This window comes from Pagrus major, chromosome 1 (assembly GCF_040436345.1).
Source record: "Pagrus major chromosome 1, Pma_NU_1.0".
Lineage (NCBI taxonomy): Eukaryota > Metazoa > Chordata > Actinopteri > Spariformes > Sparidae > Pagrus > Pagrus major.
The window spans coordinates 23,190,104-23,203,676 of record NC_133215.1 but is presented as its reverse complement, the minus strand read 5'-3'; the positions used below and the strand labels follow the sequence as shown (position 1 = coordinate 23,203,676).

The following is a 13,573-nucleotide window of genomic DNA, read 5'->3' as shown; positions in this document are numbered from 1 at the left end:
TACCCTGAAGGCCTTTTCTGACCTGGTGAAATGTCTCCATTTCACATATCTTTGAATAAAGATATTGTCAGTCTTTTAATAGAGCATCTGCTTAACTGATTGTCTAATGCTGTTTGGATAAAACACAATAGCGAAGTAGATGAAAAACGTTTGAATGACAGCTTGTAGGTAAATTGTATTCACAGAGGACAAAAGCATTTCAGATCAAAACAACCTGCAAACTCTTTTCACACGAGCAGCTCGATCAGCAGTTATGAATCTGTACCACCTGCAAACAAAAGACAGAAAGATATTATCCCATCCCAGCTATTTATTATTCTATTTTTAGATGATTTCCTTCTCTCAAAATTGTAGCAGTCCCATTGTGTAAGACTTGCTATCTGTTTTTGTTTGGGGCTGAATTTCAAAATCCCTCTGGACTGATCGCAGTGGATTCAGATCACCTGTGTGCAGGGTGGGGAGACTGACTCCTAATCAATGAGTGAAAGCAGCTTTGGGCATTCCCCTCCCAGCCAATCAGGGTGTGACGATGCCCGTTTGTGAAGGCTCTTCCCGATAGATTACCAGCCAGAAACTCTGGTCTGTTTAGGCCTCTATTGAGATTTCTTTGCTGCACCATTTCATTCTAGTGACGGAAACTCACTGTGTTTATTCTTCAGCCCAGTTGAGTGACCACAAAAGTCACCAGTCATCTAGGCTACCTGCATCAGGGCCGTCCTTATTTGTGCAAGTGTTTCTTTTTTGTTTGTTTATCTTTGGTTTATCTTGACTGAACCCTTGAAACCCAAGCCCCTATACACCTCAGTTTTTAACATTTTATTTTGTTGGGGACTGGAGAGCTTGTAAAAGCACATTTCAGTTTGATTTTGCCCTGAAGAGGCATTTTTTGATTATCCCTGAAGGGGCATGTGTTTATTATCCAAGTAATTGATATTTGGCGTTCCCTGTAGATGTACATATTTTTTGTTTTGATTTATGTAGGTTGGGGCTGGGTTGTAAGCATTTTACTGCCAGTACCGCCACAAACTGACTTGAACAGTGCACAAAGACAGGATTCGTATTGCTTAATACAAAATCAGTCAAGTCATATATTTAAACATTTAATGTTTAAATATATGACTTGACTTTTATGTCACACAAGCACCACAACCACTATATTTTAAAAACAATTTTTTAATCCAATCGCATGTAATACAACATTACATGTACATTTTGAAAAGCCGGGCCCTGAACATGAAGTAAGGGTAAAAGCAATTTTTACCTATTTTTGTTTATCATTTGAGTAAACCTGAGCATGCTGCATAAGTAAAGTACAGTATGCTAGGTTGGAAAAAAGATAGAATATAACCTATTTGTCCATTATTAAAAGATGTGACTCAATTACTGTATGCCCTTTCTGTTTTAGATGCTAAAGGAGAAGTCATTTCATTACACAATTAGAAGTTATTTTGCAGCTCAGTCTTAAACAAGATGTTCTGCCTTTTCTCTCAAGCCTGACAAAGAAAATCTGCAACAAAATTGCTTTTTAATAATCATCAAACCAAAAGACATCAGCAGAATGGAGGTCATTTCAGCAAAAAAGCACCTTCTTTATGTCCTCACAGACAGGACAGCAAAACAAAAAAATTAACCTCATTAATTCTAGTACCGGTGCATGAAGGAGTTCGGGGCCAAAGATTTCCTCTTCTCAGAAATAACAGATTGATCTTTAGCCTTGTGCCTCCACAAAGATGACACTAGATGGAGCTGTTGTCAAAAGATTCCAGTTCATATCTGATCAGCAACAGCCAGCCTCTGGAGGACAGAGAGATTTTTTTGATTAAGAAACAATACAACTAATTACATCAATACTAAATAGTGCAACAGAACAAGGAGTGTTTAGAGTTTGAATTAAATAATAGCTGCTAAATGCTTAATTAATTGGCACCAACAGTGAATGTGCACCACATGTTTTCATTATTGGGGGTAATCAATTTGGGATCATGCCAGCTCATCAGGTCAATAAATGAAACTGCCTGTTCAGTTTGTGAACAGCACATCAGCACACGATGCAGCTGTTTCCATCCTGCTGATAGCCCCATTACATCTTTTTCAACCAGATGGATGAGTGCCAGCTCTCACAGTCAGAGCAGCGCTGGGCTCCCACTGCCACTCTTATCTGTCCGACACAGAAATCTGACCTTATAAGGGCAATTTACTGTGTTTTTAAATATATTTTTCTCAAATGTAAAGTGTGGCCTTAGATAAAAGTGCAAGTTAGTGGGAAAGATATGTGACATTACATGTCTGTAATACTGTAATAATAGATGTAAACAATGTAAATAATGTAATACTGTCATCAGTAGTTGATATTCTGTTTCCATAGACCTTCAGTTTCTGCTGATATGCATATCCACTCTGTCTCAACAGAGGGTGACACTGTGCTCCCTCTTAAACATAATGTGCCTGCTGAAAGTCTCAGTGTGTCTTCTAGGAATAAGACTATTTTCATTGTAATATTAAACACGTGTTACATCCAGAGAGGTGGACTTGAGTTGTTGTGGCTTGGTCTCAAGATGACTCGACTCATTGTTTTGATGACAGAAAATAAATGACTTGAGATTCAACTTGGACCTGAAAGTAAAAGACTCTTGACTTGACATGACTTGATATATGATGACTCGAATGACTTGCCATTCATTTTGTGTTCATTTTATGCTTTCAATTTAGTTTCTTAGAGCTTTTTCAGTCTTGCTGTCAGTATTAAGCTGTTTTTTTCTTCCCCCCCCCCCCCAAAGAAATAAAGAAATAAAAGAGCTTTGATGAAGTTTATTTGTTTCATCATCATCATCACATTTATTTGGCTGAAAATCAATAATTATAATACAAACTCAATTCATTGTTTCACTTTTTGAACAGGTTTGATACATTGGCCAGTAGAATCATTATTAGAGAAGTACAAATACCTTGTCTTTTCTCTTTATAAAGACCGCATACTGCAAATAAGAATTTAAGAACTTGCTCATGAAAAGAAATGGCTTGAGACCTGGAGGACCAAATGACTTGAGTCATATGTCTGGTCTCTCATGACCTCAATGGTTAGCCTTACGTTTAATACAGGAATTTCAGAGACATAAACAGTCATAGAAGACACAACTTATTGTTTATCAAATCCCATTAAACTTTATTTCATTGAGTATACATATTCCATTGCACATTTAACATCATGAAAATGACTCTTGATTGTAAAAATACACAGATATTGACATTTCATGTCTGACACCATCTGAATACTTCATGTAAGTATACCATTATGCAAAAGCTCACATTCTCGATGTGATGCAGGAGGCAAAGCAGCTGTTACATTTTACTGCAGAATCTACCCAACAACAAAACAACCATATTTTTTACATGTACTGCAGTCTATACAAAAATGAATCTATGTACACATGGATGATTTCATATGTACAGTGTTTGAAATAAACAAAATGTCTGGTCTATATACCAAAACACTGCTTGTGAGAGTGAACTTTAATTTTATGTATGTTTGTTTCCATGTGCTGCAGGTGAAATATAAAGATCCAGTGATGAAATGTTGCATGCCATTAATAATATGTGGAATTCACACCATGCAACATTAAATACTGACAATAATTATAATTTTAATTATATATCAAACTAACATAAAATTATTGCACAAGACAAAATGCTTCTCTGTAATATGTTTACTCACACTTGCTGCATGAAATGTATATATTCAGTACTTAACCTTAAGCCACTTAACCTGGATACAACTTCTTCCTTGGCACACTGAGGATTGCAGTATATTTCTATGTCAAACATCGAAGAATAATATGTTCTTATAAGGGGGTAAATTATAAAAATATGCATCTATAATTTGGGTGTTATATCTCTAAAGGGGAGGTATTTTACTATATTAAAAAAATCTCATTTAGCAGTATTTCCTTCAGCAAATCTTACATTCACAATGGCTCCATATCAAAATAGTCTTTCATATCACCTGATTTATTCACATTGTGCATTAAAACTATGACCACGCAGACCTCATCTTCTCCCCTTTGGCCTCTTTTTGTTTAAACAAATGTTTTATAATTCTAATCTGATAAACATAATCAGTGTACTGCTCATTTTCTTCCTAAATTTTGGTTAAATACACTTCTTGTCTTTAAATGCCTGACTAACTAGGAAGACCACTGTATACAGGAATCTTAGGTTCTCTGAGAATACAAAAGGTTTATTTACATCTGTATTGTGTCAAGCACTGATGTAAAGCAGTCCTGTGTTGTTATCAATAATGGGTTATGAGAGCAAACAAAGCATGTTTATGTTTTGTCTGTTTCCTTTACTTTACAAGAATATACAATAATACACTCAAAGTTTATATAACCATTTATATATAGAAAGTATTTCATATGTCTGGACTAGCAGCCAATAATACAAATCTTTCCTTTGGTGTTAATACTTAAACTTTTTTGAAAGGGACCAATGAAAACAAGCAAAGAACTAAGGCTACAAAGAACTAACCTAAAGGAGGACTATAAGTACTTCTGGCTGTTAATTGAAAATCAGTGTGATCTGCAAATTGTTTAAAGATCACACTTGAAACAGAAATACTCCGAGGGTGAAGTGAGAGGTGAAGTTCATGTGGAAGGTCAAACACCACTTGTCACAAACACAACTCTCCCAGCCTGGTCAAACAGTTTGTTTATAAAATGGTTTGTCGTTGAAATGATCTATCTGAATGGCTTGAAGTCACATTCATCATGTTTTTTATAAGTTCTACACTTGAACATGAAGTTCGAGCTGAGGTCTAGCATGTGGCTCCACTTGAACTTGTTGCGATGTGAAGAAGAGACAAAAGAGACACGGGAGGACTTGTGCAGGTGTACAATTTGTAGCTGAAAAGAGCTTTAACAATTTTATTCTAACCTCATTAACCTTTATAAATCTAAGTCTGCACAAATGATCCAATGTTCTTATGATCAAATTGAGGAAATGTGTCATCCTCTCAGCTTTCCTCCACACTAAGGGTGATTTCACAAATTAAGTAGTCTCCTCTTTCTGGTTCAGAGCACATGCTTTAGTGTTTGGTTTGAAAACCTGCAAACTCTGCATCCATTCTACATACTTTAAGTTCTAGACCCTATATTAAATGCTCAATGTCTGCTGATGTGCAGCGTGTAATCCTGTCAGAGAGCTATCAGGATTTTGGCAGTACTTGAGGCAAATAGCGGTCTTGCTCACTGCAGGTTGAAGCTACTCAAGTTACTCCTTTCAAATGAGTTACTCCTTCCACCCTTGGCGAGTTGAACAGGTTGCTTGTCACCTATCACTAAAAACTAGATTATAAGCAAATAAAAGTATGACCTGTTCAAACTCTTTCCTCTCTCATCTTCTTACAGCTGACCCTGAAACAAGCTTAGAATAAAGTGAACTGGCTAACCTTCAACGGAAGTGTTGCTACCTACATAACCAAAAGGTGTAAAGAAATTAAAAAATGGCAGTAGGCAGGATAGAGAGAATCAGGTCACAGTCAGGACACTTGAAGAAGGGAGAGGTTCAAGCTGGATAATATCAAATTATTGGACAATTTATGCCAAAATCCAGTCAGATCAAAATGACCACTATGGTACTAACACAACCACTCATCCTCTGCCTCAGCAAGGTGAGGATGACATTTGTTCGTACTCTGGACACTTGAGGAGAGCAGGGTAGTTGGAGGAGTTCATCTGGAGGGAGGCCTCAGAGGAGATGGAGGAGGGACTGCGACCACGTCCTGCCCAGGCGTCTGGGTGGAGGAACTGGCCGGAGTAATCTGAGCAGTTGCTGAGGCGAGGCCGGTAGAAGCCCTGATGGGGCCGGTACATTTCCTCTGCTGTGTAGCGCTTCATGAACAGGTACACCGACATGACACCTGCCGTCTGGGGAGGAGCAGAGGCAAAGAGACACAGAGTTTACTCTTTTTTGGTAATATCCTTGAGAAAAATGAGAAAGAAAGTAAAGTAGACAAGAAAAAAAGATTTAGAGGACCAGTTCTGACACATGCTTGTGAAACCCTTTTGGGCAAGATACAAGGTTACATCATCCACGTATGTTGAGGTAAAGTTACCTCAGTGAGCAGGAAGGAGATGGCAGCAAAGGCAAATGACCAGCCATATTTGTAGCTGAAGTATGCCTCATTAGTTTTGGTTCTGTTCAACATTTCATCATTAATGTTGGAGATGTACAACACCAGACCAACCACCAGAGACAGACCTGAGGAAGGCAGAGAGAGAGAGAGAGAGAATTAAGACATTGATTGACAGAAACAGAAAATTCTATTGACTTTGACTTAAATGTGCAAAAATATATTCATAGCATATGAATGCAATCACTCTTGATCACACATTTACAATGACAGTATGTTCACTGTCACTCTCCTCTTAAATCTTAGTGACATCGATTTGATCCAGACCAATTCTACTACATGACAACTATGGATAGTAGAAATCATTTTGCTCTAATTATTCCAGAACAAGTTCACATTTGTAAATGTTCGTTGATTTAAGAAGTTGGACATCTTGTGAGTTAAACTGAATACCTGACAGGATGAAGAAGATTCCAGAGACAAAGGCCAGGATGGTGCGATGGGGTCGGATGTGGCCAATGTTACTGAGTACAAAACCAATGAACATGAAGAAGAGGCTGACCAGAGGGAAGGGTGTGGCAGAACGGATCATCTCTGGAAGAAGACAAGAAAAACTAATCAGTTTGTTTGGGACCAAACTTCCACATTTTCTTCAGTGACTCTCTGAAGCTTCTAATGGAAGTTTTTCCCCTATAGCAGCAGCATGAGGTTTTCCACTGAGACTGGTCTTGCTCGTCAATTCATTGTTTCATGGGTTTCAGACATGGTGTCTTACTTATATTGAGATGGAGCTGGACCTCCCTACTGAGAGCAAATGGTACAGTATCTCCCAGAAGTAAAGCCAGTCAGTGGTTCTTCTTTCCAGTGCCCCATTGTGTTTCCCATTACACAAAATGTTACCCTTCCAGCTAAGTGGACCAGATGTCTAAGGCCATAACCTTAATGGAACTGGTAATTCAATTAGTGTGGTAAGGTTTGGAATGTGTTATAAACTTTCCTATTAACATCTAGAGTAGACACCAGACAGTTAAAGTTCTCAGTAAAGTTTTTGTTTGAATTAAAGTCTGAAAAAAAGGAACAAATTCAGGAAACTCTTCAGTTCCCAATGAAAAAGATCCAATGACAGCTGCTGCCAAGTTATTACATAAATGCTGCTTTAGCGTGTCAATTCTAATGACAAAGCTTCATGATAAGATAGAGGAACTGTACCATCATACATCAATATATCACAGCCATGTGAACCTAATGTGATTGGATAGCTCCTGTATTAACTTTACATGCTGTGCACATTTGAATTACTATTTCTGCATCCCTCCATTTGCACTCACAGAAAAAGTTGATTAGAAAATGGATGCATGAGTAAAGGGATAATTTCTCTCGACCTTGTCTCCTTCATCTAATGTTATGATGACCTTCAGAGAGGCTTGAGGCATTTGTAGATGATCAACTAGTTTTGTCTTACCATCTTTGGGCTGCAGCTTGAAGACATGAGGGACATGAGAACTGGAGTGGCTGTCCTGACAGCCTCACTCTCTGTAGTCCTGACTGCTTGTCTGCACACTACCAGTACTTATGTGTATCCATGCATGATCACCCTGCAGGGGGTCTCTACAAAATGAAAATGGCACCCTTAAATGTTTCATGCACACCCAGCTCTTATCTTGACTGGACTGTCCTTGGGGATTGAGCCAGGAATAGCACGAACCACATAGATGACAGCTTAGTGCAGTGGTGTGGACTTGTCACACTTGTCATGTATGTGATGACTTCAGACTTGGCATAACAAATCAAAAGAGGCTTATCATGCATTGCAGTCCCTGTCAATGCCAACAGTACAAGAGCCCATGGAAAGACATGTGCTCCCTCAGTGACACATGGTGTTACCAGACACTTCTTTCACCTGTCAGAGATGAGGTTCACCGGGAGGGCGTAATGCATTAGAGATCCAGACCATCCCAGTTCCACCCAGTGGACGTGGGAGGAGTGCTAATACAGCAACAATGACAAGACCCCTCACCTGGCTTCCCAACTATGAACATGGCCATTTTTTTGTATTTAAATTGGAACTTTGCAGATATTCAACCAGCTTTGTATCACTTAAATTTTGGTGGTATGCAAATGTACAATGAAGATCTGTTAAAACATGTCATCTGGCAGATATAGGACTACCAACTGCAGATTGTTGTTCCGCATTTTGTAAGCCAGAATCCATGGCCACAAAGTGTATAGTCAGGTCGAGAGATCCTGCAAAACATTTAGCACCAATTTCAAAAATATTTGTGTCTTTCTACTGCATAGACAGCTCATTTCTAGGCAAGGGCCATCATTCCAGCGCTGAAATAGTATAATATTTAACTATTTGGTATTTCAGTACCAGTGTTCAAATTCAAACTAAGCACTAAGGGCATTAACACCTTCACCAAACTGGAACATAATTATTAGTTTATATAATAGTGAACAGTTACTTACTCAGGACACTAACAGTGGACTCAGAGGTCATCTGGACGGTGGTGGGCATCACATACTCTATGGTAAAACATCTGCCTTTCTCCTCCCCTGGAAAATAAGGACAGGGAAAGACATATATTCAATAAGATATCACATAAATCTTGAAAGAAAACAGGGTTCGGCACAACTGGTTAAACTGTTAATTAGCCCATTGTGACAGAGAAAAGTCAAACACAGAGACATGTACAGTATGCTAGCAGACTGTGTCCTCCAGCCTGCATGATGATAATATCTATCCTGGCACAATGTTATGACTGTACATCACAAACATCACGTTTTCTTTATCATGTGCTTGAATGAATGAACTTTGTGTGGTGGCTGTGGTATGAATTCATCTGATAAACCATTCAATGTCAATTAAAAACAATCTAACAGAAAGTTGCAAATCAGCATGGTATCAACAGCTTGTTTCATTTACACACACAATTTCGGCTGTCAGTATTTGTAAGAGGAAAACCCAGCATTCAATTTTTGCACCTTCCCCTTTTATCACTTTGACACATACAGTACAAAGTCTGGCACCAAAACACACTGACACACAAATACACACTCTTGCAACTGACGTCCTTATCAACACTTCATTAACCCCACACACAGTTTAAGGTGTTGGTTTAGGTGTTTTGCAGTTCAGCATATGTATTTAACTTTCATCATGAATATTCTGCATTGATAACAATGCTGAGGGTTTAGTTAAGGTCAGGCCTAAAATACAGTCTAAGTATCAAACATTAAATGCTACTATTGAGCATTATAATGATGCACTTATTACATTCATCATTATAATGCATACTGGTACATACTTGATGGAGTATATAAAGAGTGAAATATGTAACGATTGCCAATTAGATAGAAAGACAGAGATTAGAAGATAGTTTGTGAACTTGCTTCTTATCATATTAAGGAACTATAAAGGTCAGTTTGGTATATTAAAGCCCACCTCTAGTCATGTTTTTGACTTCTTGTTCATTCAGTCGAATGTTCGAGCTTCACTGTGTAGAATGATGTATGTGCAGACTTTGACACTAGAATAATGCTTTACATTCATTCCTCATTTTCTCTGCGCTAATTAAAAATGAGATTTCAAGAGGCAGGAACCATCAGAGATTGTGTAATGGAGATGTAATGGGTATGGAGGCAATCACAAGAATGTCAATTATCTCTCTCTCATTCTTGCTTTTGATTTTGCTTTTGGCGTAAAGTCAGCATTTAATGCCACTTAATAACAGATATTCTCACAGGGAAGGGAAGGTCTCTGGGGTTCCCCTCCCCTGGACTATCAAAGCATTATTTAAATGTGTGGATGGCTTCCTTAATACAAGACTGTAAAGCTAGACACCAGTAATACTGATATCCCTTGCAATGAACAACATTTATCTGGGAAAAGGTCAAAATAAATAAAAGATTATGCAAATGTGACTTTAATGATGCTGGCTAACGGCTACCGCTAATATAGACTTATAGTGCAATTGTATGAAGGGGAAATCAAGCTTTTAAAAATTACAAACAAACAAAACAATACTGTAATTTCCAAGAATGGTATACAATGCTTAAAATAAAAACGATTACAACTAGTCCTGCTACAAGCAGCCCAGTGCCCTACATTGAAGATGATTTACAACACTCACAATAACAAATTGTAAGCACTGGTTGTATTGGTAGAGATCCCCTACACATGCTCATGCTGGAACAAAACACCCATTGAACTGGAACAGACATCAATACCATCCAAAACACCACACAACCTTGTTCACGTTCTGTGGCGTAACAACATACTGTGACTGTGTGCAGTAATTGTTTCTGGGTCAAACCTGAACAGTTAAGTGGGCAATAAGGCCACTCAATTGCCCCTAAAACACACACTGGACCATTAGTCAATTTACACTGTAGCAATGGCCTGTGACGTGACAAGAGAACATCTGTTACCTAATCACAACTGGATTGCCTACATATGTAATGTGACTGAATGATTAACCCTGAAACAGGACAGGGCAGGGCACAGAGGTTAATGGAACAATTCAACAGTAAAAAAAAACAGTAAATGGCCCAATATAATGAACAAAAGCTCCATCCATTTTTTTATTTCCAACTTTCTAAAAGGGCCAAACAGAAATATCATTGTAATAAATGACAACATACATAGATTTTTGTTTTAACATCCACAGTACACATGAATAACACAGCATATTGATGCAGTTAACTGTTGCCACTACCAGAGGGAGCAAAGGGTAAGAGCAAAAGTTGATACCTGGTTTACTCTGAGGCAACACTTGTCTGGAGAGTTGTTTCTCTAAGAAAAGAATAAAATCTAACCGTTAGTGTTGCTTTCCCAATCAAGATCTCCAAGCATGCCTTTGTGATGTCGGAGCTGGGGAGGAACAACGTTTTCGTAGGCCAAAAGGTGTTTGAGCATGCACTGTGGAAAGACTTACACTCACTGTATCTAGTACTTTTTATTTCATGTAGATAGCTACGGTGGAAAAGAGATGCAGGTCAAAAGAAGGAGAAAGCAGTCACAAAAGCAGTCAAGGAACTGAGGGTGTTCTGCATCAATCCAAGGTGCCTCTGGTGCCACAGAATGGAAGTCAGCCACTGGGTAAGTCATGTGGAAAGACATCTAGTAAAACCAAATCTTTCAACTGGAATAAAAATACTTTCAAGGATGCACCCTAGAATAAAGTGTGGAAATCAAACATGACAGAAATCAAACTGGTCCTATTGCTAGACAGAGGTTATGCCAGAGTTAAAATGTTCATGCTCAGATATCCAAACACCAAGCAAAGACTCGGTCATCTTTACTTTCTGCAGTCTCAAGGTTCATTAGGAGGAAAGAGAGAGGAAACAAATGCAGGTGGCTGTGCAAGTGCAACACACATTATACAGGAAACTAGACAATGAGGTCCAGATTCACCAAAGCTTTGTGTGGACAGAGCAGGCTTAAACAATGCTGACATTAAACATTAACAAAACATTAAACCTATTTGCTCCTGACACGGTAATAAATTGTTCATCTAAACTATATATACACACTTTAATATCTTTCTATCACCAATCATCTAAATCATATTTCTACATACATATACATAAAATCCTTTAAAGAAGGCATTACAATTTTGCGTGCAAATGTTTTTATGTAGAATGGCTGGCTAAACATGCAACAATGATGTTAACCAGACGTTTGTTTGTGCCAGGAGTTCTTGCATACCTTTTCTTACTGAACAACTGCTATGTGCACAGGAATCCTGGTGAATCTGGACTTTTATTTTGTATTTTATCCTTCAATCTCTGTTTGCAACAGGCTGACTGTGGAGCTGACTTCATGGATAATTTCCTGACTGAAATACGATACACTTGGTTTGAGGAGTGAGGGAAATGCTTCATCTATATGTTTCAGACTTTGTGTTAACTTACCAGCCAAGAAGCAAACCCTCCAGAGGCCCGAGTGGAGGGACATGCGTATCTCGGTGCTCTGGTTGAGGGGAAGGATGACACCCTCCTCCAGGTAGAGCCAGTAGTCGGTGCTTACGGCGATCCCCAACAGGCCCAGGGCGCAAACAGCGAACACGCTGCTCAGCAACGTCAGCGCCTTCCTGCCACATAGGCTCATACCACAGCCTCAACAGCAGGGGGGCGCCGCCGGCAGAAAGGAGAGCTGGGAGTGGAAAAGAAAGATAAAAAAAACTTTAACAAAGTCAAAGGGGAGCAAGTTATAATAAAAACCATCCTGAGACAGTATCAAACTGTCCCTGAGGGAACAAATGAGAAAAAAAATTAGAAAACAACATTTTCAAAAAAGTTGCCGGATCTTTTTCTTTTTGAGGACACCAGATGTACATGCTGTCTCCTGAAGGAAAAGCTAAAGGGAAGATATGTATGTACTCTAGTGAGCAGTGTTGGTGAAGTTACTTTGAAAGCATAGCTTTACAAGCTACCAATTACTTCAAACTGGAAGAAGTTGAACTACAGCAAAGCTATCCCCAGAGAGAAATCTAGTTTGGTACATAAAGCTGCTAAAAAATAGTCAAAAAAATATATTACCCCAATATTCATGGGAATACACAAAGAATGTCAGCTTTGGCATATAGCATGCAACAATTTCTCTGAGTAATTGGAAAATAATGGCAATAATGAATACTTAAAGCTGCTGTAAGTTATATATTTTGTATTAAAATAATAATAGTTAAATAGCTCTATATTCAAACAGTAGACACTGTTACAGTGTTTGGTCAGTAACGCATGTCTTTGCTCTCCCTGTTCATGCAGTAAAAGAGAAAAGAAATGTTCTGGTATCCCTGCCAACTTTATCCAATAAGAACAGAGGCCTCCATAAAGAGGCAGTCCTGTCTGCTCATGAGCAGAGGGCAGGATCCTCCTGTTTGCTGCTATATCTGGCGATTACAGCTGTGCATTCATGTGGCGATGTCGCGAGGAGGGAGGGGATTTCTAACTACAAAACAGACAGGAAGTTAGCTAAAATGAATGAACGCTGAATGTAGTTGAACTACCAGCAGATATCTGCTAAATGTAGTTGAACTTCTAGTTTAATTACATCTAGTTCTAGTGCTGTGGCTAGCAATTATTTTCATTGTCGATTAATTAATCACTTATTTTCTTTTTTCGATTGATCGATTAGTTGTTTGGTCTATAAAATGGTGAAAAGTAACGATCAGTGTTTCCAGTGTTGTTATGTCCTTAAGTGTCTTGATTTGTCCACAACCTAGAAAGATTTAGTTTACTGTCATAGAGGAGTAAAGAAACCACAAAATATTTACATTTAAAGCAACATTATTGCACTCTGAGGGGGCACCAAATTGCATAAAATGCCAATTTCTACATAATGTTCCTTTAAGAAGCTGGAATAAGAGAATCTTCTTTTTTTTTTAATAACTCAAATCGACCAATCAATCAGTTATCAAAATGGTTGGCAGTTAATCAATTAGT

The 13,573-nt window shown here is 38.4% G+C and overlaps 1 protein-coding gene across 2 annotated transcripts; it reads right to left on the bottom strand.

Annotated features, from left to right (window-relative positions):
• Window positions 1-5,657: 5,657 nt before the first annotated feature.
• On the bottom strand, window positions 5,658-12,239 carry LOC141003965 (voltage-dependent calcium channel gamma-5 subunit). 2 transcript variants are annotated; one of them, XM_073475465.1, is made up of 6 exons: window positions 12,044-12,239; window positions 10,881-10,922; window positions 8,597-8,683; window positions 6,581-6,721; window positions 6,110-6,255; window positions 5,658-5,921 (listed from the first exon to the last, which is right to left on the bottom strand). In XM_073475465.1, exons 1-6 carry the CDS (start codon window positions 12,237-12,239, stop codon window positions 5,658-5,660), a joined length of 876 nt encoding a protein of 291 aa, XP_073331566.1. The 2 variants fall into 2 exon arrangements, with proteins under 2 accessions (XP_073331566.1, XP_073331573.1); XM_073475472.1 differs by lacking the exon at window positions 10,881-10,922.
• Window positions 12,240-13,573: the final 1,334 nt, after the last annotated feature.